General features: G+C 45.5%; 1 protein-coding gene across 13 annotated transcripts in view; it reads right to left on the reverse strand.

The window, feature by feature from the left end:
- slmapa (sarcolemma associated protein a) overlaps nt 1–27,474 on the reverse strand; it is a 192,516-nt gene that overhangs the window by 71,640 nt on the left and 93,402 nt on the right. For 8 of the 13 annotated variants that reach the window (XM_065004673.1, XM_065004667.1, XM_065004657.1 and 5 more), the window contains 6 exons: nt 21,397–21,468; nt 13,385–13,525; nt 12,558–12,695; nt 11,700–11,868; nt 10,573–10,623; nt 9,728–9,784 (listed from right to left, as the gene is read on the reverse strand). In XM_065004673.1, coding sequence (XP_064860745.1) covers nt 9,728–9,784; nt 10,573–10,623; nt 11,700–11,868; nt 12,558–12,695; nt 13,385–13,525; nt 21,397–21,468 — 628 coding nt within the window. The remainder of the gene's footprint in view (nt 1–9,727; nt 9,785–10,572; nt 10,624–11,699; nt 11,869–12,557; nt 12,696–13,384; nt 13,526–21,396; nt 21,469–27,474) is intronic. The other 5 variants (XM_065004683.1, XM_065004684.1, XM_065004690.1 and 2 more) reach the window with 3 other exon arrangements.

Genomic DNA, 27,474 nt, shown 5'->3' on the forward strand with positions numbered 1-27,474 from the left:
CACGACACGGAAACCATTCTAATAGCCTGCCCTGAGACACGGTACTACCCTATACCAGGAAACCATTCTAATAGCCTGCCCTGAGACACGGTACATACTCCTATACCAGGAAACCATTCTAATAGCCTGCCCTGAGACACGGTACATACTCCTATACCAGGAAACCATTCTAATAGCCTGCCCTGAGACACGGTACATACTCCTATACCAGGAAACCATTCTAATAGCCTGCCCTGAGACACGGTACATACTCCTATACCAGGAAACCATTCTAATAGCCTGCCCTGAGACACGGTACATACTCCTATACCAGGAAACCATTCTAATAGCCTGCCCTGAGACACGGTACATACTCCTATACCAGGAAACCATTCTAATAGCCTGCCCTGAGACACGGTACATACTCCTATACCAGGAAACCATTCTAATAGCCAGACACGAAACTCCTATACCAGGAAACCATTCTAATAGCCTGCCCTGAGACACGGTACATACTCCTATACCAGGAAACCATTCTAATAGCCTGCCCTGAGACACGGTACATACTCCTATACCAGGAAACCATTCTAATAGCCTGCCCTGAACACGGTACCATTCTAATAGCCTGCCCTGAGACACGGTACATACTCCTATACCAGGAAACCATTCTAATAGCCTGCCCTGAGACACGGTACATACTCCTATACCAGGAAACCATTCTAATAGCCTGCCCTGAGACACGGTACATACTCCTATACCAGGAAACCATTCTAATAGCCTGCCCTGAGACACGGTACATACTCCTATACCAGGAAACCATTCTAATAGCCTGCCCTGAGACACGGTACATACTCCTATACCAGGAAACCATTCTAATAGCCTGCCCTGAGACACGGTACATACTCCTATACCAGGAAACCATTCTAATAGCCTGCCCTGAGACACGGTACATACTCCTATACCAGGAAACCATTCTAATAGCCTGCCCTGAGACACGGTACATACTCCTATACCAGGAAACCATTCTAATAGCCTGCCCTGAGACACGGTACATACTCCTATACCAGGAAACCATTCTAATAGCCTGCCCTGAGACACGGTACCATACCAGGAAACCATTCTAATAGCCTGCCCTGAGACACGGTACATACCAGGAAACCATTCTAATAGCCTGCCCTGAGACACGGTACCAGGAAACCATTCTAATAGCCTGCCCTGAGACACGGTACATACTCCTATACCAGGAAACCATTCTAATAGCCTGCCCTGAGACACGGTACATACTCCTATACCAGGAAACCATTCTAATAGCCTGCCCTGAGACACGGTACATACTCCTATACCAGGAAACCATTCTAATAGCCTGCCCTGAGACACGGTACATACTCCCAGGAAACCATTCTAATAGCCTGCCCTGAGACACGAAACCATTTCTAATAGCCTGCCCTGAGACACGGTACATACTCCTATACCAGGAAACCATTCTAATAGCCTGCCCTGAGACACGGTACATACTCCTATACCAGGAAACCATTCTAATAGCCTGCCCTGAGACACGAAACCATTTCTAATAGCCTGCCCTGAGACACGGTACATACTCCTATACCAGGAAACCATTCTAATAGCCTGCCCTGAGACACGGTACATACTCCTATACCAGGAAACCATTCTAATAGCCTGCCCTGAGACACGGTACATACTCCTATACCAGGAAACCATTCTAATAGCCTGCCCTGAGACACGGTACATACTCCTATACCAGGAAACCATTCTAATAGCCTGCCCTGAGACACGGTACATACTCCTATACCAGGAAACCATTCTAATAGCCTGCCCTGAGACACGGTACATACTCCTATACCAGGAAACCATTCTAATAGCCTGCCCTGAGACACGGTACATACTCCTATACCAGGAAACCATTCTAATAGCCTGCCCTGAGACACGGTACATACTCCTATACCAGGAAACCATTCTAATAGCCTGCCCTGAGACACGGTACATACCCCTATACCAGGAAACCATTCTATAGCCAGGAAACCATTCTAATAGCCTGCCCTGAGACACGGTACATACTCCTATACCAGGAAACCATTCTAATAGCCTGCCCTGAGACACGGTACATACTCCTATACCAGGAAACCATTCTAATAGCCTGCCCTGAGACACGGTACATACTCCTATACCAGCCTGCCCTGAGACACCATTCTAATAGCCTGCCCTGAGACACGGCCTGCCCTGAGACATACTCCTATACCAGGAAACCATTCTAATAGCCTGCCCTGAGACACGGTACATACTCCTATACCAGGAAACCATTCTAATAGCCTGCCCTGAGACACGGTACATACTCCTATACCAGGAAACCATTCTAATAGCCTGCCCTGAGACACGGTACATACTCCTATACCAGGAAACCATTCTAATAGCCTGCCCTGAGACACGGTACATACTCCTATACCAGGAAACCATTCTAATAGCCTGCCCTGAGACACGGTACATACTCCTATACCAGGAAACCATTCTAATAGCCTGCCCTGAGACCCATGCCCTGAGACACGGTACATACTCCTATACCAGGAAACCATTCTAATAGCCTGCCCTGAGACACGGTACATACTCCTATACCAGGAAACCATTCTAATAGCCTGCCCTGAGACACGGTACATACCAGGAAACCATTCCCTGCCCTGAGACACGGTACATACCAGGAAACCATTCTAATAGCCTGCCCTGAGACACGGTACATACTCCTATACCAGGAAACCATTCTAATAGCCTGCCCTGAGACACGGTACATACTCCTATACCAGGAAACCATTCTAATAGCCTGCCCTGAGACACGGTACATACTCCTATACCAGGAAACCATTCTAATAGCCTGCCCTGAGACACGGTACATACTCCTATACCAGGAAACCATTCTAATAGCCTGCCCTGAGACACGGTACATACTCCTATACCAGGAAACCATTCTAATAGCCTGCCCTGAGACACGGTACATACTCCCTATACCAGGAAACCATTCTAATAGCCTGCCCTGAGACACGGTACATACTCCTATACCAGGAAACCATTCTAATAGCCTGCCCTGAGACACGGTACATACTCCTATACCAGGAAACCATTCTAATAGCCTGCCCTGAGACACGGTACATACTCCTATACCAGGAAACCATTCTAATAGCCTGCCCTGAGACACGGTACATACTCCTATACCAGGAAACCATTCTAATAGCCTGCCCTGAGACACGGTACATACTCCTATACCAGGAAACCATTCTAATAGCCTGCCCTGAGACACGGTACATACTCCTATACCAGGAAACCATTCTAATAGCCTGCCCTGAGACACGGTACATACTCCTATACCAGGAGAACCATTCCTAACCAGGAAACCATTCTAGCCTGCCCTGAGACACGGTACATACTCCCTGCCCTGAGACACGGTACATACAGGAAACCATTCTAATAGCCTGCCCTGAGACACGGTACATACTCCTATACCAGGAAACCATTCTAATAGCCTGCCCTGAGACACGGTACATACTCCTATACCAGGAAACCATTCTAATAGCCTGCCCTGAGACACGGTACATACTCCTATACCAGGAAACCATTCTAATAGCCTGCCCTGAGACACGGTACATACTCCTATACCAGGAAACCATTCTAATAGCCTGCCCTGAGACACGGTACATACTCCTATACCAGGAAACCATTCTAATAGCCTGCCCTGAGACACGGTACATACTCCTATACCAGGAAACCATTCTAATAGCCTGCCCTGAGACACGGTACATACTCCTATACCAGGAAACCATTCTAATAGCCTGCCCTGAGACACGGTACATACTCCTATACCAGGAAACCATTCTAATAGCCTGCCCTGAGACACGGTACATACTCCTATACCAGGAAACCATTCTAATAGCCTGCCCTGAGACACGGTACATACTCCTATACCAGGAAACCATTCTAATAGCCTGCCCTGAGACACGGTACATACTCCTATTCTACCAGACACGAAACCATTCTAATAGCCTGCCCTGAGACACTGTACATACTCCTATACCAGGAAACCATTCTAATAGCCTGCCCTGAGACACGGTACATTCTCCTATACCAGGAAACCATTCTAATAGCCTGCCCTGAGACACGGTACATACTCCTATACCAGGAAACCATTCTAATAGCCTGCCCTGAGACACGGTACATACTCCTATACCAGGAAACCATTCTAATAGCCTGCCCTGAGACACGGTACATACTCCTATACCAGGAAACCATTCTAATAGCCTGCCTGCCCTGAGACCATTCTAATAGCCTGCCCTGATTCTCCCTATACCAGGAAACCATTCTAATAGCCTGCCCTGAGACACGGTACATTCTCCTATACCAGGAAACCATTCTAATAGCCTGCCCTGAGACACGGTACATACCCCTATACCAGGAAACCATTCTAATAGCCTGCCCTGAGACACGGTACATACTCCTATACCAGGAAACCATTCTAATAGCCTGCCCTGAGACACGGTACATTCTCCTATACCAGGAAACCATTCTAATAGCCTGCCCTGAGACACGGTACATACCCCTATACCAGGAAACCATTCTAATAGCCTGCTCTGAGACACGGTACATACTCCTATACCAGGAAACCATTCTAATAGCCTGCCCTGAGACAAGGTACATACTCCTATACCAGGAAACCATTCTAATAGCCTGCCCTGAGACACGGTACATACTCCTATACCAGGAAACCATTCTAATAGCCTGCCCTGAGACACGGTACATACTCCTATACCAGGAAACCATTCTAATAGCCTGCCCTGAGACACGGTACATTCTCCTATACCAGGAAACCATTCTAATAGCCTGCCCTGAGACACGGTACATGTGGCTAACCCTAAACTCTTAGCTCACAGCAGTTCCCTTGACAACAGTACACTCGGGTTTCATCACGGGCAGCATTCTCCAAACCACAGTCAACTAAAGGCTTCAGTAGGACAGGAAATGGATGTCAGAAACGTCGTGGTACATGTATTCCTCCTCCGTTACACGGTAAAGTTTCCCCTCAGGTACAAATCTAGGATCAGCTTCCCCTTCCCACAATCCTAACCTTAAACTTTTGTGGGGAAACAAACACAAAACTGACCAAAGATCAGCATCTGGGGGGGGGCAAATTCACCCTCAACCCCTGGGAATAATCATCCATAATCTGGGGGGGGCAAATTCACCCTCAACCCCTGGGAATAATCATCCATAATCTGGGGGGGGCAAATTCACCCTCAACCCCTGGGAATAATCATCCATAATCTGAAATATCCCGAGGACACTTCCCTGACAGGCTGACTACTGTCTGCACATTAGAGAAAGCATTTTAACAGATCAGATTTTACACTCGCACCTAGGTCTGGCTGAACAACCGATTGGCAAACGTAGTGCAAATTGAGAAATGTTGCTAAACTGAATAAAAAGAATAAAACTACACTATGAAACAAAGATACATGACAAAGAATTATATTAAAAAAGCTTTAGGTCACCTCAAATGAAATTTTGGGCAAGAAGGCAAACTCCGCTTCATCATTTGCTGAATCAGATGGCTCATTCATCACAAAACCCACTGATATTGCCAACGAATTAAATAATTTTTTAACTGGCAAGATTAACAAATTAAGGCTAAACATGCCAGCAACAAACGCTGACACTACACATTCCAAGAATATCTGATCAAATTATGAAAGACAAGCATTGTACATTTGAATTCCGTAAAGTGAGTGTGGAAGAAGTGAAAAAAGTATTGTTGTCTATCAACAATGACAAGCCACCGGGGTCTGACAACTTGGATGGAAAATTACTGAGGATAATAGTGGACAATATTACATCTCCTATTTGCCACATCTTCAATTTAAGCCTAGTAGAAAGTGTGTGTCCTCAGGCCTGGAGGGAAGCTAAAGTCATTCCACTACCTAAGAATAGTAATAGTAAACAAATTGACAGACTTTCAGCACACTGATAGGGAAGGACATTCAACAAGCACAGCACTTACACAATCGTTTTTAATTTTATCTTTATTTAACTAGGCATGTCAGTTAAGAACAAATTCTTATTTTCAATGACAGCCTAGGAACAGTGGGTTTAAACTGCCGTGTTCTGGAGCAGAACGACAGATTTGTACCTTGTCAGCTCGGGGATTTGATCCAGCAACCTTTTGGCTACTGGTCCAACGCTCTAACCACAAGGCTACCTGATTGGCTGAGAGAAATGTGTTAAACGGTGGGGTCCATTTTGTCAGACTTCAGTGTGGCTTTTGACTTTATCGATCATAGTCTGCGTCTGGAAAAACGTATGTGTTGTGGCTTTACACCCCCTGCTATATTGTAGATAAAGAGTTACCTGTCTAACAGAACAAAAATTCAGGTAGTATCAGGCACACCGTGTTGAGGATCAGCGTGGCGGATGTGTTGTTACCTACTAGGTACGGGTAAAGTGACAATGCATAGATAATAAACAGGGAATAGCCCAACGAGTATATAGGTCCTGGATGGCAGGAAGCTTAGCCCCAGGGATGTACTAGGCCGTACATACTACCCCCTGTAGCGCCTTGCGGTCGGAGGACGAACAGTTGCCGTACCAGGCAGTGACGCAAAATGTAAGGATGCTCTCGATGGTGCAGCTGTACGTTTTGAGGATCTGGGGACCCATGCCAAATCTTTTCAGTCTCCTGAGGGGGAACAGGTTTTGTCGTGCCCTCTTCACAACGGTCATCGTGTACTTGGACCATGTTAGTTTGTTGGTGATTTGGACACCAAGGAACTTGAAGCTCTCAACCTGCTCCACTACAGCCCGATCGATGAGAATGGGGGCGTGCTCTATCCTCTTTTTTCTGGAGCACAATCATCTCCTTTGTCTTTATCACATTGAGGGAGAGGTTGTTGTCCTGGCACCACCTGGCCAGGTCTCTGACCTCCTCCCTATAGGCTCATTGTTGTCGGTGATCAGGCCTACCACTGTTGTGTCGTCTGCAAACTTAATGATGGTGTTGGAGTTGTGCCTGGCTGTGCAGTCAAGAGTGAACAGGGAGTACAGGAGGGGACTGAGCACACACCCCTGGGGAACACCGTGTTAAGGATCAGCGTGGCGGATGTGTTGTTACCTACCCTTACCACCTGGGGGCTGCCCATCAGGAAGTCCAGGATCCAGTTGCAGAGTGGGGTGTTTAGTCCCAGGATCCTTAGCTTAGTGAACGCTGAGCTGTAGTCAATGAATAGCATTCTCACATAGGTGTTCCTTTTGTCCAGGTGGGAAAGGGCAGTGTGGAGTGCAATAGAGATGGCATCATCTGTGGATCTGTTGGGGCGGTATACAAATTTAAGTGGGTCTAGCGTCTCTGGGATAATGGTGTTTATGACGTGAGTGCCACGTGTCGGTAGTTATTTAGGCAGGTTACCTTAGTGTTCTTGGGCATAGGGACTATGGTGGTCTGCTTAAAACATGTTGGAATTACAGACTCGATCAGGGAGATGTTGAACATGTCAGTGTAGACACTTGCCAGTTGGTCAGCACATGCTCGGAGTATGCAGCCTGGTAATCCGTCTGGCCCTGCGGCCTTTTGAATGTTGACCTGTTAACTTCTTAGATATAGGGGGCGCTATTTTAATTTTTGGATGAAAAACATTCCCGTTTTAAACAAGATATTTTGTCACGAAAAGATGCTCGACTATGCATATAATTGACAGCTTTGGATAGAAAACACTGACGTTTCCAAAACTGCAAAGATATGGTCTGTGAGTGCCACAGAACTGATGCTACAGGCAAAACCAAGATGAAATTTCAAACAGGAAGTGCCCCAGATTTTGAAGGCGCTGTGTTCCAATGACTCCTTATATGACTGTGAATGGCTCACAAATGAGCTTACACTTTCTGTCGTTTCCCCAAGGTGTCTGCAGCATTGTGACGTATTTGTAGGCATATCATTGGAAGATTGACCATAAGACACTACATTTACTAGGTGGTCGCTTGGTGTCCTCCGTCGCAATTATTGCGTAATCTCCAGCTGCAGTACTTTTCCGTTTGCTACTGAGGAGAAACCCAACTGCCACGAGTGATTTATCATCGAATAGACGAATAGATATGTGAAAAACACCTTGAGGATTGATTCTAAACAATGTTTGCCATGTTTCTGTCGATATTATGGAGTTAATTTAATCTTAGCCAAACGTGATGAACAAAACGGAGCGATTTCTCCTACAAAAAAAATGAACATTTGCTATCTAACTGAGAGTCTCCTCATTGAAGACATCCAAAGTTCTTCAAAGGTAAATGATTTTATTTTAATGCTTTTCTTGTTTTTGTGAAAATGTTGCCTGCTGAATGCTATGCTAGCTATCAATACTCTTAAACAAATGCTTGTGTAGCTATGGTTGAAAAGCATATTTTGAAAATCTGAGATGACAGTGTTGTTAACAAAAGGCTAAGCTTGTGAGTGAATATATTTCTTTCATTTCATTTGCGATTTTCATGAATAGTTAACGTTGCGTTATGGTAATGAGCTTGAGGCTATGATTACGCTCCCGGATACGGGATTGCTCGACGCAAGAAGTTAAAAGGTCTTACTCACATCGTCTGCAGAGAGCGTGATCACACAGTCGTCCGGAACAGCTGATGCTCTCATGCATGTTTCAGTGTTAACTTGCCTCAAAGCGAGCATAGAAGTAATTTAGCTCATCTGCTAGGCCCATGTCACTGGGCAGCTCTCAGCTGTGCTTCCCTTTGTAGTCTGTAATAGTTCGCAATACCTGTCCTGCAATGATGCCAATATCAAGTAGCCTAATGCCAAATCCGAACTACTAACGGAACCAATAAGTCCAAGATGTTCTGATCAAAATCCATGTGGAATCGGGAACAAAACGATAAATTGTTTACCTTTCACTCCACCAGGTGCCAATCAATATCAAAATCAGTCAAATGTATTTAGAAAACCCTTCTCACATCAGCAGTAAGTCGACACAAGCTTTGTCTCAGTGTGTGGCAACTCAGACCTGCTGCCCAGGCAATACTGTTCATGTTACGGTATCCAGGGAGATCCCACTTCACTGCAAAGAGATGAACAGGTTCACTGGTACCTGAAGGCCTGGCGTGACGATAGCTGATTAGTGGTAGATCACAGAAAGGCCGTCTTGTTAGCGATAGAACACAGAGCTGTGCAGACACCAGAAGGTGCTAGAGTTTATCTGGCCTGGTTTCTCTGCCACTACAGACAGTGATGTCGTGCGCTCAACTCCACTGCTCTGCAACGTGCCAACGTAAACAGTAAAGTTACTGTAATGTACAGTTACATTAGGACAGTGAGTATAACATCCTATTCTTTCAAGAGAATACCAGTGCGGTTTACACAATAACACATTATAACCATTCCCTCTCAGTCTACATGGATGAATGTATAGTTAATTAACTTCCTGTTAGTTTGACCTACAAAATAAAATATTAAATAGAATCCAACACAACTTGTGAACAATTTTTAATGAAACACCAGTACTCCCTACAGAACAGTACTCCACCCTCAAGTTGACCTGATATAGGAAGAGCATCATTAGGAACCAGTTCATCACTCTCCTTCGACACAATGCTGATTTAAACCACCCAGATTATCAGTGTTTTGTTAAGAGATGTAGCCAACAGGAAGAGAAGGCTGTGAAGAATACAGCAAGAAGACATCCCAGGTAAATAACTAAGGCCATACTACCTTCCTGTTGGTTCAGGTCGATGTCAACGTCTACGTCATTGTCTCCTGGTGGATCTCCTAGCGGTATACAGACACGAAGCGTCGCCTCAACAACCCCAAACAAGCTCAATTTACAGTAACCTGGCCTAGATCACAGTGTTTTACAGTAACCTGGCCTAGACCACAGTGTTTTACAGTAACCTGGCCTAGACCAGTGTTTTACAGTAACCTGGCCGAGACCACACAGTGTTTTTACAGTAACCTGGCCGAGACCACAGTGTTTTACAGTATCCTGGCCTAGACCAGTGTTTTACAGTAACCTGGCCTAGACCACAGTGTTTTACAGTAACCTGGCTGAGACCACAGTGTTTTACAGTAACCTGGCCTAGACCAGTGTTTTACAGTAACCTGGCCTAGACCAGTGTTTTACAGTAACCTGGCCTAGACCAGTGTTTTACAGTAACCTGGCCGAGACCACAGTGTTTTACAGTAACCTGGCCGAGACCACAGTGTTTTACAGTAACCTGGCCTAGACCACAGTGTTTTACAGTAACCTGGCCTAGACCACAGTGTTTTACAGTAACCAGTAGCTAGCGACCATTCAGACAGAACAGATTAAAAGGTGAAAGACTGACGGACAGAACGAAGAAGACGAAGAATAACAAGCAACGGAAGGTAAGAAGCTCTGAGTCATGCCAGATTAGTAAGTAGAGGGGTTACGTCCCATATGGAGCCCTATTCCCTACCAGGGCCCCGGTCAAATATAGTGGACTTGGTAGGGAATAGGGTTCCATAGGAGTGATGCAGGGTTAGAAGCAGAGCACTAGCGTTAACAGACACGGTCGGCCTAACGGATCGTCACTCACCTAAACTGTTGTTGTCCTTTATGCTTTTCTCCTGAAGCTGTTCTAACCGAACTGGAAACAACAACAACAACGGATTGGAGAGGACATGGACTGGAGTGACCGAAGGTCAACTTCAATTGTTCTTTGAGGACATGGACTGGAGTGACCCAAGGTCAACTTCAATTGTTCTTTGAGGACATGGACTGGAGTGACCGAAGGTCAACTTCAATTGTTCTTTGAGGACATGGACTGGAGTGACCGAAGGTCAACTTCAATTGTTCTTTGAGGACATGGACTGGAGTGACCGAAGGTCAACTTCAATTGTTCTTTGAGGACATGGACTGGAGTGACCGAAGGTCAACTTCAATTGTTCTTTGAGGACATGGACTGGAGTGACCGAAGGTCAACTTCAATTGTTCTTGGAGGACATGGACTGGAGTGACCGAAGGTCAACTTCAATTGTGCTTTGAGGACATGGACTGGAGTGACCGAAGGTCAACTTCAATTGTTCTTGGAGGACATGGACTGGAGTGACCGAAGGTCAACTTCAATTGTTCTTTGAGGACATGGACTGGAGTGACCGAAGGTCAACTTCAATTGTTCTTTGAGGACATGGACTGAAGTGACCGAAGGTCAACTTCAATTGTTCTTTGAGGACATGGACTGGAGTGACCGAAGGTCAACTTCAATTGTTCTTTGAGGACATGGACTGGAGTGACCGAATGTCAACTTCAATTGTTCTTGGAGGACATGGACTGGAGTGACCGAAGGTCAACTTAAATAGTCTTGGGGGGGCCTCCCGGGTGGTGCAGTGGTAGAGGTGGTCAGAAAGAGGTCACAGGTGAGACAGGTCTCCCTGTGCAATAGGGTTAGCGTTAAGGCTAGAGTGACCAAATGTCAACTTAAATTATTTTATTCTATTTTATTGAGTACCATGCATGCAAGCCTAGGTCCCCAGTGTCCCCCAGCGGGGTTGGGATCAACACTTCACCCCCGACAATGACAGTTCAGCAGCAGAGAAATACAGGTTTTCTGATTCATGATGTATGGATAAACCATGCACTCCAGAGGGCTTTGACCAAACACAAGAGTCCTAAATCTGGCCTGTTATGACACATGCCGCAAAGGTGTGTCTCTACGTTACTAACCTTGCAGGGCAGTGAGGCGTTCGTTAGTGAAGTCGTTATCAGCCTGTAAGGCCTCGATACGGGCCTGTAGAGCCTGTTCCTTCTCCTCCAGCTCATCAATACAAAGCTGCAGTTCCTTCTTCTCCATCTGACCCCTCTGAGTCAATTCCTCCTGACGACCCTCTGCCAGCTACACAGGGACACACACGCACAGGGACAAAGGGACACACACACAGGGAAAGTTGTGGGCATGTTAACGTGTGCAATGGAGAATCTGATGTGTGCTGGTGGTCAGACAATAGATAGAAATCTGATCTTAGTTAAAGCCTCTCCAACCCCCCAAAAAAAACGTGTCCGCCCCCTCTACAACCTGTGCCCCCCCCAAAAAACCTGTCCACCCCTCCTCTCCAACCTGTACACCACCAAACCCACCCCCTCTCCAACCTGTACACCCCCTCTCCTCTCCAACCTGCCCCCCACCAACCAGTCTCCTCCCCTCCACTCCAACCTGTGCCCCCTTCTCCCCTCCAACCTGCCCCCCACCAACCACTCTCCTCCCCTCCAACCTGTGCCCCCCTTCTCCCATCCAACCTGCCTCCCCCACCAACCAGTCTCCTCCCCTCCAACCTGTGCCCCCCTTCTCCCCTCCAACCTGCCCCCCACCAACCAGTCTCCTCCCCTCCAACCTGTGCCCCCCCCACCAACCAGTCTCCTCCTCCAACCTGTACACCCCCTCTCCCCGCCAACCTGTCCCCCTCTCACCAACCAGTCTCCACCCCTCCCCTCCAACCTGCCCCCCCCACCACCAGTCTCCTCCCCTCCAACCTGTGCCCCCTTCTCCCATCCAAACCCCCCACCAACCACTTCCACCTACTGTACCTTTATCTTGTCAGTGAGGTCCTTGATCTCGTTGATGGCCCCGTTGTATTTATTAGCCAGTTCTCTGAGCTCCTCCTGGTTCCTCTCGTTCATCTCCTTCAGGTGAGTACACTCATCCTCCGTGTTACTCAGAGATCTCTGGAACGACAACAGGTGAGATGGCAGCACGTTCATCCTCCACACACACAAGTCACCCAGCCCCGGGGACTCGATCTCTGACCTCTTCCTGAACCCCTCTACCTAGCCTTAACGCTAACCCGATTGCACAGGCAGACCTGTCTCACCTCGACCTCTGACCTCTTCCTGAACCCCTCTACCTAGCCTTAACGCTAACCCTATTGCACAGGCAGACCCGTCTCACCTCGACCTCTTCACCCTAACCCTATTGCACAGGCAGACCCGTCTCACCTCGACCTCTTCACCCTAACCCTATTGCACAGGCAGACCTGTCTCACCTCGACCTCTTCTACCTAGCCTTAACGCTAATCCTATTGCACAGGCAGACCTGTCTCACCTCGACCTCTGACCTCTTCCTGAACCCCTCTACCTAGCCTTAACGCTAACCCTATTGCACAGGCAGACCCGTCTCACCTCGACCTCTTCACACTAACCCTATTGCACAGGCAGACCTGTCTCACCTCGACCTCTTCTACCTAGCCTTAACGCTATTCCTATTGCACAGGCAGACCTGTCTCACCTCAACCTCTGACCTCTTCCTGAACCCCTCTACCTAGCCTTAACGCTAACCCTATTGCACAGGAAGACCCGTCTCACCTCGACCTCTTCTACCTAACCCTAACCCTATTGCACAGGAAGACTCGTCTCACCTCGACCTCTGACAGCTTCCTGACCACCTCGATCTTCTCTTGTAGGACCTTCCTCAGGGACTCTTTGGCCGTGGTCTCATAGTTGTGTTTGTCTTCCTGCAAGGCTACCAGCTCGTTACGCATCCCGTCCTCGGTTTGGTTCTTTAGAGGGGGGAGGGAAGAGAGAGAGACAGAGGTAAGGGGAGGGGCTGTCTAGTGCTTAGACTAATATCAAATCAAATCAAATTTATTTATATAGCCCTTCGTACATCAGCTGATATCTCAAAGTGCTGTACAGAAACCCAGCCTAAAACCCCAAACAGCAAGCAATGCAGGTGTAATACACAGTCATAGGGTCATGAATGTTTCTGACCATGTAAAGTGACCATCAGTTCCCTTGGTCAGAGGAAAGCATTGACCCAAATCCAGAAGAAGAAGAAAACATGCATGTCTATTAGACAAATAGACAAATACAGTGAACTACGAAAGTATTGGGACAGTGACACATCATGTTGTTGTTTTGTCTCTGTATTCTAGCACTTTGGATTTGACTATGAGGTCAAAGTGCAGACTGTCAGCTTTCATTTGAAGGTATTTTCATCCACATCGGGTGAACCGTTTAGAAATGACATCATTTTTGTGTACATAATCCGCCCCATTTTAGGGGACCAAAACTATTCGGGACACATTCACTTATATGTGTATTGAAGTAGTCAGAAGGTTGTATTTGATGCCATGTTCACAGCACGCAAACATGGTGGATCCATTTGCTGTTTGTCTTGGTTGTGTTTCAGATCATGTCGTGACCAATAGAGATTAATGGTAAATATATTAGACGCACATATTTGGCGTTCTTTATTTAATCTTTATTTAACATGGCAAGTCTTTACATTGACAGCCTACCCCAGGCCGACGCTGGGCCAATTGTGCGCCGCTCTATGGGACTCCCAATCAGAGCCAGATGTGATACAGCCTGGAATCAAACCAGGTTCTGTAGTGACGCCTCCTGCACTGAGATGCAGTGCCTTAGACCGCTGCACCACTCGGGAGCCCCCATATAGCATACCTCCCCAAAAATGCTAAACTTCCCTGTTATTATAATGGTGAGAGGTTAGCATGTCTTGGGGGTATGATATAAAATGCTAACCTCCCCTGTTATTGTAATGGTGAGAGGTTAGCATGTCTTGGAGGTATGATATAAAATGCTAACCTCCCCTGTTATTGTAATGGTGAGAGGTTAGCATGTCTTGGGGGTTATGATATAAAATGCTAACCTCCCCTGTTATTGTAATGGTGAGAGGTTAGCATGTCTTGGGGGTTATGATATAAAATGCTAACCTCCCCTGTTATTGTAATGGTGAGAGGTTAGCATGTCTTGGGGGTTATGATATAAAATGCTAACCTCCCCTGTTATTGTAATGGTGAGAGGTTAGCATGTCTTGGGGGTATGATATAAAATGCTAACCTCCCCTGTTATTGTAATGGTGAGAGGTTAGCATGTCTTCCCTGGGGTATGATATAAAATGCTAACCTCCCCTGTTATTGTAATGGTGAGAGGTTAGCATGTCTTGGGGTATGATATAAAATGCTAACCTCCCCTGTTATTGTAATGGTGAGAGGTTAGCATGTCTTGGGGTTATGATATAAAATGCTAACCTCCCCTGTTATTGTAATGGTGAGAGGTTAGCATGTCTTGGGGTATGATATAAAATGCTAACCTCCCTGTTATTGTAATGGTGAGAGGTTAGCATGTCTTGGGGGTATGATATAAAATGCTAACCTCCCCTGTTATTGTAATGGTGAGAGGTTAGCATGTCTTGGGGGTATGATATAAAATGCTAACCTCCCCTGTTATTGTAATGGTGAGAGGTTAGCATGTCTTGGGGGTTTATATAAAATGCTAACCTCCCCTGTTATTGTAATGGTGAGAGGTTAGCATGTCTTGGGGTTATGATATAAAATGCTAACCTACCCTGTTATTGTAATGGTGAGAGGTTAGCATGTCTTGGGGGTATGATATAAAATGCTAACCTCCCCTGTTATTGTAATGGTGAGAGGTTAGCATGTCTTGGGGGTATGATATTTGTGCGTGTAACTTATTTACCATTCATTTCAATTAAGCACAAAACAAACCGCTAAAGTAGCCAACAAGTGTGTAGAGTCACAAGCATGATGTCATCAGTACGTACTATGAATACGGGACCAAATACTACACTTTGTCCTACTTTAAAATGTTCTTTAGAGTTGCGATTTATAATTGATATTTTCTTACTTTAGAGTAGGTATTTACACTGAACAAAGATATAAAACGCAACATGCAACAATTTACAGTTCATATGAGGAAATCAGTCAATTTAAATACATTCATTAGGCCCTAATCTATGGATTTCACATGACTGGGAATACATTCATTAGGCCCTAATCTATGGATTCCACATGACTGGGAATACATTAATTAGGCCCTAATCTATGGATTTCACATGACTGGGAATACATTAATTAGGCCCTAATCTATGGATTTCACATGACTGGGAATACATTAATTAGGCCCTAATCTATGGATTTCACATGACTGGGAATACATTCATTATGCCCTAATCTATGGATTTCACATGACTGGGAATACATTAATTAGGCCCTAATCTATGGATTTCACATGACTGGGAATACATTCATTAGGCCCTAATCTATGGATTTCACATGACTGGGAATACATTCATTAGGCCCTAATCTATGGATTTCACATGACTGGGAATACATTCATTAGGCCCTAATCTATGGATTCCACATGACTGGGAATACATTCATTAGGTCCCTAGTCTATGGATTCCACATGACTGGGAATACATTAATTAGGCCCTAATCTATGGATTTCACATGACTGGGAATACATTCATTAGGCCCTAATCTATGGATTTCACATGACTGGGAATACATTAATTAGGCCCTAATCTATGGATTCCACATGACTGGGAATACATTAAATTAGGATTCCACATGACCCCTAATCTATGGATTTCACATGACTGGGAATACATTCATTAGGCCCTAATCTATGGATTTCACATGACTGGGAATACATTCATTAGGCCCTAATCTATGGATTCCACATGACTGGGAATACATTAATTAGGCCCTAATCTATGGATTTCACATGACTGGGAATACATTAATTAGGCCCTAATCTATGGATTTCACATGACTGGGAATACATTCATTAGGCCCTAATCTATGGATTTCACATGACTGGGAATACATTAATTAGGCCCTAATCTATGGATTCCACATGACTGGGAATACATTCATTAGGCCCTAATCTATGGATTCCACATGACTGGGAATACATTCATTAGGCCCTAATCTATGGATTCCACATGACTGGGAATACATTCATTAGGCCCTAATCTATAGATTTCACATGACTGGGAATACAGATATGCATCTGTTGGTCACAGATCCTTTCAAAATAAAAGGAAGGGGCATGGATCAGAACACCAGTCAGTATCTGGTGTGGATCAGAACACCAGTCAGTATCTGGTGTGGATCAGAACACTAGTCAGTATCTGGTGTGGATCAGAACACCAGTCAGTATCTGGTGTGGATCAGAACACTAGTCAGTATCTGGTGTGGATCAGAACACTAGTCAGTATCTGGTGTGGATCAGAACACCAGTCAGTATCTGGTGTGGATCAGAACACCAGTCAGTATCTGGTGTGGATCAGAACACCAGTCAGTATCTGGTGTGGATCAGAACACCAGTCAGTATCTGGTGTGACCACCATTTGTCTCATGTGGCGCGACATCTCCTTCGTATAGAGTTAATCAGGCTGTTGATTGTGGCCTGTGGAATGTTGTCCCACTCCTCTTCAATGGTTGTGCGAAGTTGCTGGATATTGTCGGGAACTATAACACGTCGATCCAGAGCATCAAACAAATAGTAAATTACTATTATTTTTTTTTTTAATCGCTGAAGCCGGGGACTATTTCCCTCACTAACTTCAAACATCTGCTATCTGAGCAGCTAACCGATCGCTGCAGCTGTACATAGTCCATCTGTAAATAGCCCAACCAATCTACCTCATCCCCATATTGTTTTTATTTACTTTTCTGCTCTTTTTCACACCAGTATCTCTACTTTCACATCATCATCTGCTCATTTATCACTCCAGTGTTAATTTGCTGAATTGTAATTACTTGCTACCACGGTCTATTTATTGCCTTACCTCCTCACACCACCACTACTAATTTCGAACTACTAATTTTGAAAATTACCCTCTCCAGAAATAAGTCTCTCACTGTTGCCACCTGCTACCGGCCACCCTCAGCTCCCAGCTGTGCCCTGGACACCATTTGTGAATTGATCGCCCCCCATCTAGCTTCAGAGTTTGTTCTGTTAGGTGACCTAAACTGGGATATGCTTAACACCCCGGCAGTCCTACAATGTAAGCTAGATGCCCTCAATCTCACTCAAATCATCAAGGAACCCACCAGGTACAACCCTAACTCTGTAAACAAGGGCACCCTCATAGACGTCATCCTGACCAACTGGCCCTCCAAATACACCTCCGCTGTCTTCAACCAGGATCTCAGCGATCACTGCCTCATTGCCTGTATCCGCCACGGAGCCGCAGTCAAACGACCACCCCTCATCACTGTCAAACGCTCCCTAAAACACTTCTGTGAGCAGGCCTTTCTAATCGACCTGGCCCGGGTATCCTGGAAGGACATTGACCTCATCCCGTCAGTTGAGGATGCCTGGTCATTCTTTAAAAGTAACTTCCTCACCATTTTAGATAAGCATGCTCCGTTCAAAAAATGCAGAACCAAGAACAGATACAGCCCTTGGTTCACTCCAGACCTGACTGCCCTCGACCAGCACAAAAACATCCTGTGGCGGACTGCAATAGCATCGAATAGCCCCGTGATATGCAACTGTTCAGGAAGTCAGGAACCAATACACGCAGTCAGTCAGGAAAGCTAAGGCCAGCTTCTTCAGGCAGAAGTTTGCATCCTGTAGCTCCAACTCCAAAAAGTTCTGGGACACTGTGAAGTCCATGGAGAACAAGAGCACCTCCTCCCAGCTGCCCACTGCACTGAGGCTAGGTAACACGGTCTCCACCGATAAATCCACGATTATCGAAAGCTTCAATAAGCACTTCTCAACGGCCGGCCATGCCTTCCGCCTGGCTACTCCAACCTCGGCCAACAGCTCCGCCCCGCAGCTCCTCGCCCAAGCCTCTCCAGGTTCTCCTTTACCCAAATCCAGATAGCAGATGTTCTGAAAGAGCTGCAAAACCTAGACCCGTACAAATCAGCTGGGCTTGACAATCTGGACCCTCTATTTCTGAAACTATCTGCCGCCATTGTCGCAACCCCTATTACCAGCCTGTTCAACCTCTCTTTCATATCGTCCGAGATCCCCAAGGATTGGAAAGCTGCCGCAGTCATCCCCCTCTTCAAAGGGGGAGACACCCTGGACCCAAACTGCTATAGACCTATATCCATCCTGCCCTGCCTATCTAAGGTCTTCGAAAGCCAAGTCAACAAACAGGTCACTGACCATCTCGAATCCCACCGTACCTTCTCCGCTGTGCAATCTGGTTTCCGAGCCGGCCACGGGTGCACCTCAGCCACGCTCAAGGTACTAAACGATATCATAACCGCCATCGATAAAAGACAGTACTGTGCAGCCGTCTTCATCGACCTCGCCAAGGCTTTCGACTCTGTCAATCACCATATTCTTATCGGCAGACTCAATAGCCTCGGTTTCTCGGATGACTGCCTTGCCTGGTTCACCAATTACTTTGCAGACAGAGTTCAGTGTGTCAAATCGGAGGGCATGCTGTCCGGTCCTCTGGCAGTCTCTATGGGGGTGCCACAGGGTTCAATTCTCGGGCCGACTCTTTTCTCTGTATATATCAATGATGTTGCTCTTGCTGCGGGCGATTCCCTGATCCACCTCTACGCAGACGACACCATTCTATATACTTTCGGCCCGTCATTGGACACTGTGCTATTTAACCTCCAAACGAGCTTCAATGCCATACAGCACTCCTTCCGTGGCCTCCAACTGCTCTTAAACGCGAGTAAAACCAAATGCATGCTTTTCAACCGATCGCTGCCTGCACCCGCATGCCCGACTAGCATCACCACCCTGGATGGTTCCGACCTTGAATATGTGGACATCTATAAGTACCTAGGTGTCTGGCTAGACTGCAAACTTTCCTTCCAGACTCACATCAAACATCTCCAATCGAAAATCAAATCAAGAGTCGGCTTTCTATTCCGCAACAAAGCCTCCTTCACTCACGCCGCCAAGCTTACCCTAGTAAAACTGACTATCCTACCGATCCTCGATTTCGGCGATGTCATCTACAAAATGGCTTCCAACACTCTACTCAGCAAACTGGATGCAGTCTATCATAGTGCCATCCGTTTTGTCACCAAAGCACCTTATACCACCCACCACTGCGACTTGTATGCTCTAGTCGGCTGGCCCTCGCTACATATTCGTCGCCAGACCCACTGGCTCCAGGTCATCTACAAGTCCATGCTAGGTAAAGCTCCGCCTTATCTCAGTTCACTGGTCACGATGGCAACACCCATCCGTAGCACACGCTCCAGCAGGTGTATCTCACTGATCATCCCTAAAGCCAACACCTCATTTGGCCGCCTTTCGTTCCAGTACTCTGCTGCCTGTGACTGGAACGAACTGCAAAAATCGCTGAAGTTGGAGACTTTTATCTCCCTCACCAACTTCAAACATCAGCTATCCGAGCAGCTAACCGATCGCTGCAGCTGTACATAGTCTATTGGTAAATAGCCCACCCATTTTCACCTACCTCATTCCCATACTGTTTTTATACTGTTTTTTTTATTTATTTATTTACTTTTCTGCTCTTTTGCACACCAATATCTCTACCTGTACATGACCATCTGATCATTTATCACCCCAGTGTTAATCTGCAAAATTGTATTATTCGCCTACCTCCTCATGCCTTTTGCACACATTGTATATAGACTGCCCTTTTTTTTTTTCTACTGTGTTATTGACTTGTTAATTGTTTACTCCATGTGTAACTCTGTGTTGTCTGTTCACACTGCTATGCTTTATCTTGGCCAGGTCGCAGTTGCAAATGAGAACTTGTTCTCAACTAGCCTACCTGGTTAAATAAAGGTGTTCTCAACTAGCCTACCTGGTTAAATAAAGGTGTTCTCAACTAGCCTACCTGGTTAAATAAAGGTGAAATAAAAAAATAAAAAATTTGCACACACTATATATACCTTCTTTTTTTCTACTGTACTATTGACTGTATGTTTGTTTATTCCATGTGTAACTCTTGTTTGTGTCGCACTGCTTTGCTTTATCTTGGCCAGGTCGCAGTTGTAAATGAGAACCTGTTCTCAACTAGCCTACCTGGTTAAATAAAGGTGTTCTCAACTGACCTACCTGGTTAAATAAAGGTGTTCTCAACTAGCCTACCTGGTTAAATAAAGGTGTTCTCAACTAGCCTACCTGGTTAAATAAAGGTGTTCTCAACTGGCCTACCCTGGTTAAATAAAGGTGTTCTCAACTGACCTACCTGGTTAAATAAAGGTGTTCTCAACTAGCCTACCTGGTTAAATAAAGGTGTTCTCAACTGGCCTACCTGGTTAAATAAAGGTGAAATAAAAAATATAAAAATACATGCTCAATGAGTGACATGTCTGGTGAGTATACAGGCCATGGAAGAACTGGGACATTTTCAGCTTCCAGGAATTGTGTACAGAACCTTGCGAAACTGGCACTGTGCATTATCCTGCTGAAACATGAGGTGATGGAGGTGGATGAATGGGATGGATTATTTTGGCAAAGGAGAAACGCACACTAACAGGGATGCAAACAAATTTGTGCACAAAATTAGCGAGAAATAAGCTTTTTGTGTGTATGGAACATTTTGGGAATCTTTTATTTCAGCTCATGAAACATGGGACCAACATTTTACATGTTGCATTTATATATTTTGTTCAGTATTTCATTTAAATGTTCTTACTTTAGAGTAGGACTGTAGCTGGTTGCCCATCACCTCTAGTCTGGAGAGAAGCCGGTCCTCATCTATCAACGCCTAGAAGACAGAGACACAGGTCAATACAACATAAACCAGTCAGAAGAGACAGACAACATAACCAACACGTTTCACATACAGTGCCTTCAGGAAGTACTGGATTACAGACTGAATTCAAAATGGATTATTTTCTCACCCATCTGCACACAATACCCCACAATGACAAAGTAAAAACACGTTTTTCGAAATGTTAGCTAATTTATTGAAAATACATAAATATAATTTTCGTAAGTATCCACACCCGAGTCAATACATGTTAGAATCACCTTTGGCAGAGATGACAGCTGTGAGTCTTACTCGGTTAAGTCTCGAAGAGCTTTGCACACCTGGATTGTGCCACATTAGCCCATTATTCTTTTTAAAATTCTTCAAGCTCTGTCAAATTGGTTGTTGATCGTTGATAGACAACCATTGTCAGGTCTTGCCATAGATCTTCAAGCCGATTTAAGTCAAACAGGAACTTGGTAAGCAACTCCAGTGTAGATTTGACCTTGTGTTTTAGGTTATTGTCCTGCTGAAAGGTAAATTCATCTCCCAGTGTCTGGTGGAAAGCAGACTGAACTCAGTTTTCCTCCAGGGTCTTGCCTGTGCTTAGTTCCATTTCGTTTCTTTTTTTATCCTGAAAAACTTCCCAGTCCTTAACCATTACAAGTATACCCATAACATGATGCAGCCACCTCTATGCTTGAAAATATGGAGAGTGGTTCTCGGTAATGTATTGGATTTGCTCCAAACATAACACTTTGCATTCAGGACAGAAAGTTAAATGGCTTTGCCACATTTTTTTCAGTACTACTCCAGTGCCTTGTTTCAAACAGGACAAACAGGAAGCATGTTTCAGAATGTTTTTATTCTGTACAGGCTTCCTTCTATTTACTCCATCATTTATATTATTATTGTGGAGTAACTACAGTGTTGTTGGTCCATCCTCAGTTTTCTCCTGTCACAGCTATTCAACTCTGTAACTCTTAAAGTCACCATTGGCCTCATGTTGAAATCCCTGAGCAGTTTCCTTCCTCTCCAGCAACTGAGTTAGGAAGGACACCTGTATCTTTGTAGTGACTGGGTGTATTGATACGCCATCCAAAGTGTAATTAATAACTTCACCATGCTCAAAGGGATATTTAATATCAGCTTTTTAAAAATATGTACCCATCTACCAATAGGAGCCCTTCTTTGTGAGGCATTAGAAAACCTCACTGGTCTTTGTGGTTGAATCTGTGTTTGGAATTCACTGCTGGACTGAGGGACCGTACAGTATGTGTGGGGTACAGAGATGAGGGACCGTACAGTATGTGTGGGGTACAGAGATGAGGGACCTTACAGATAATTGTATGTGTTGGGTACAGAGATGAGGGACCGTACAGATAATTGTATGTGTTGGGTACAGAGATGAGGGACCTTACAGATAATTGTATGTGTTGGGTACAGAGATGAGGGACCGTACAGTATGTGTGGGGTACAGAGATGAGGGACCTTGATATTGTATGTGTTGGGTACAGAGATGAGGGACCGTACAGATACAGAGATGAGGGACCTGATAATTGTATGTGTTGGGTACAGAGATGAGGGACCGTACAGATAATTGTATGTGTTGGGTACAGAGATGAGGGACCGTACAGATAATTGTATGTGTTGGGGTACAGAGATGAGGGACCGTACAGATAATTGTATGTGTGGGGTACAGAGATGAGGGACCGTACAGATAATTGTATGTGTTGGGGTACAGAGATGAGGGACCGTACAGATAATTGTATGTGTTGGGTACAGAGATGAGGGACCGTACAGATAATTGTATGTGTGGGGTACAGAGATGAGGGACCGTACAGTTAATTGTATGTGTGGGGTACAGAGATGAGGGACCGTACAGTTAATTGTATGTGTGGGGTACAGAGATGAGGGACCGTACAGATAATTGTATGTGTTGGGTACAGAGATGAGGGACCGTACAGTTAATTGTATGTGTGGGGTACAGAGATGAGGGACCGTACAGATAATTGTATGTGTGGGGTACAGAGATGAGGGACCGTACAGATAATTGTATGTGTGGGGTACAGAGATGAGGGACCGTACAGATAATTGTATGTGTTGGGGTACAGAGATGAGGGACCGTACAGATAATTGTATGTGTTGGGGTACAGAGATGAGGGACCGTACAGATAATTGTATGTGTTGGGTACAGAGATGAGGGACCGTACAGATAATTGTATGTGTTGGGTACAGAGATGAGGGACCTAACAGATAATTGTATGTGTGGGGTACAGAGATGAGGGACCGTACAGTTAATTGTATGTGTGGGGTACAGAGATGAGGGACCGTACAGATAATTGTATGTGTTGGGTACAGAGATGAGGGACCGTACAGTTAATTGTATGTGGGGGTATGAGGGACCGTACAGATAATTGTATGTGTGGGGTACAGAGATGAGGGACCGTACAGATAATTGTATGTGTTGAGGGACCGTACAGATAATTGTATTTGTGGGGTACAGAGATGAGGGACCGTACAGATAATTGTATGTGTTGGGGTACAGAGATGAGGGACCTTACAGATAATTGTATGTGTTGGGTACAGAGATGAGGGACCGTACAGATAATTGTATGTGTGGGGTACAGAGATGAGGGACCGTACAGATAATTGTATGTGTGGGGTACAGAGATGAGGGACCGTACAGATAATTGTATGTGTGGGGTACAGAGATGAGGGACCGTACAGATAATTGTATGTGTGGGGTACAGAGATGAGGGACCGTACAGATAATTGTATGTGTGGGGTACAGAGATGAGGGACCGTACAGATAATTGTATGTGTGGGGGTACAGAGATGAGGGACCGTACAGATAATTGTATGTGTTGGGTACAGAGATGAGGGACCGTACAGATAATTGTATGTGTGGGGTACAGAGATGAGGGACCGTACAGATAATTGTATGTGTTGGGTACAGAGATGAGGGACCTTACAGTATGTGTTGGGTACAGAGATGAGGGACCGTACAGATAATTGTATGTGTTGGGGTACAGAGATGAGGGACCTGACAGATAATTGTATGTGTGGGGTACAGAGATGAGGGACCTTACAGATAATTGTATGTGTTGGGTACAGAGATGAGGGACCTTACAGTATGTGTGGGGTACAGAGATGAGGGACCGTACAGTATGTGTGGGGTACAGAGATGAGGGACCGTACAGTATGTGTGGGGTACAGAGATGAGGGACCGTACAGTATGTGTTGGGTACAGAGATGAGGGACCGTACAGTATGTGTGGGGTACAGAGATGAGGGACCGTACAGATAATTGTATGTGTTGGGTACAGAGATGAGGGACCTTACAGATAATTGTATGTGTTGGGTACAGAGATGAGGGACCGTACAGATAATTGTATGTGTGGGGTACAGAGATGAGGGACCTGACAGATAATTGTATGTGTTGGGTACAGAGATGAGGGACCGTACAGATAATTGTATGTGTGGGGTACAGAGATGAGGGACCTGACAGATAATTGTATGTGTGGGGTACAGAGATGAGGGACCGTACAGATAATTGTATGTGTTGGGTACAGAGATGAGGGACCGTACAGTTAATTGTATGTGTGGGGTACAGAGATGAGGGACCGTACAGATAATTGTATGTGTGGGGTACAGAGATGAGGGACCGTACAGATAATTGTATTTGTGGGGTACAGAGATGAGGGACCTTACAGATAATTGTATGTGTTGGGTACAGAGATGAGGGACCGTACAGATAATTGTATGTGTTGGGGTACAGAGATGAGGGACCGTACAGATAATTGTATGTGTGGGGTACAGAGATGAGGGACCGTACAGATAATTGTATGTGTGGGGTACAGAGATGAGGGACCGTACAGATAATTGTATGTGTTGGGGTACAGAGATGAGGGACCGTACAGATAATTGTATGTGTGGGGTACAGAGATGAGGGACCGTACAGATAATTGTATGTGTTGGGTACAGAGATGAGGGACCGTACAGATAATTGTATGTGTTGGGGTACAGAGATGAGGGACCGTACAGATAATTGTATGTGTTGGGGTACAGAGATGAGGGACCTTACAGATAATTGTATGTGTTGGGGTACAGAGATGAGGGACCGTACAGATAATTGTATGTGTGGGGTACAGAGATGAGGGACCGTACAGTATGTGTGGGGTACAGAGATGAGGGACCGTACAGATAATTGTATGTGTTGGGGTACAGAGATGAGGGACCGTACAGATAATTGTATGTGTGGGGTACAGAGATGAGGGACCGTACAGATAATTGTATGTGTTGGGTACAGAGATGAGGGACCGTACAGATAATTGTATGTGTTGGGGTACAGAGATGAGGGACCGTACAGATAATTGTATGTGTTGGGGTACAGAGATGAGGGACCTTACAGATAATTGTATGTGTTGGGTACAGAGATGAGGGACCGTACAGTATGTGTTGGGTACAGAGATGAGGGACCGTACAGATAATTGTATGTGTTGGGGTACAGAGATGAGGGACCGTACAGATAATTGTATGTGTTGGGTACAGAGATGAGGGACCGTACAGATAATTGTATGTGTTGGGGTACAGAGATGAGGGACCTTACAGATAATTGTATGTGTGGGGTACAGAGATGAGGGACCGTACAGATAATTGTATGTGTTGGGTACAGAGATGAGGGACCGTACAGATAATTGTATGTGTGGGGTACAGAGATGAGGGACCGTACAGATAATTGTATGTGTGGGGTACAGAGATGAGGGACCGTACAGATAATTGTATGTGTGGGGTACAGAGATGAGGGACCGTACAGATAATTGTATGTGTGGGGTACAGAGATGAGGGACCGTACAGATAATTGTATGTGTGGGGTACAGAGATGAGGGACCGTACAGATAATTGTATGTGTTGGGTACAGAGATGAGGGACCGTACAGATAATTGTATGTGTTGGGTACAGAGATGAGGGACCGTACAGATAATTGTATGTGTGGGTACAGAGATGAGGGACCGTACAGATAATTGTATGTGTGGGGTACAGAGATGAGGGACCTTACAGATAAGAGATGAGGGACCTATATGTGTGGGGTACAGAGATGAGGGACCTTACAGTATGTGTGGGGTACAGAGATGAGGGACCTTACAGTATGTGTGGGGTACAGAGATGAGGGACCTTACAGTATGTGTGGGGTACAGAGATGAGGGACCTTAAGTATGTGTTGGGTACAGAGATGAGGGACCGTACAGATAATTGTATGTGTTGGGTACAGAGATGAGGGACCTTACAGTATGTGTATGGGGTACAGAGATGAGGGACCTTACAGTATGTGTGGGGTACAGAGATGAGGGACCTTACAGTATGTGTGGGGTACAGAGATGACCTAAGTATGTGTGGGGTATGAGATGAGGGACCTTACAGTATGTGTGGGGTACAGAGATGAGGGACCTACAGTATGTGTGGGGTATGAGGGACCGTACAGTTAATTGTATGTGTGGGGTACAGAGATGAGGGACCGTACAGATAATTGTATGTGTGGGGTACAGAGATGAGGGACCTTACAGTATGTGTGGGGTACAGAGATGAGGGACCTTACAGTATGTGTGGGGTACAGAGATGAGGGACCTTACAGTATGTGTTGGGTACAGAGATGAGGGACCTTACAGTATGTGTGGGGTACAGAGATGAGGGACCGTACAGTTAATTGTATGTGTTGGGTACAGAGATGAGGGACCGTACAGATAATTGTATGTGTGGGGGTACAGAGATGAGGGACCGTACAGATAATTGTATGTGTGGGGTACAGAGATGACGGACCGTACAGATAATTGTATGTGTGGGGTACAGAGATGAGGGACCGTACAGATAATTGTATGTGTGGGGTACAGAGATGAGGGACCGATTGTATGTGTGGGGTACAGAGATGAGGGACCGTACAGATAATTGTATGTGTGGGGTACAGAGATGACGGACCGTACAGATAATTGTATGTGTGGGGTACAGAGATGAGGGACCGTAC

The sequence above is a fragment of the Oncorhynchus nerka genome, linkage group LG2 (assembly GCF_034236695.1).
Source record: "Oncorhynchus nerka isolate Pitt River linkage group LG2, Oner_Uvic_2.0, whole genome shotgun sequence".
NCBI classification, from domain to species: domain Eukaryota; kingdom Metazoa; phylum Chordata; class Actinopteri; order Salmoniformes; family Salmonidae; genus Oncorhynchus; species Oncorhynchus nerka.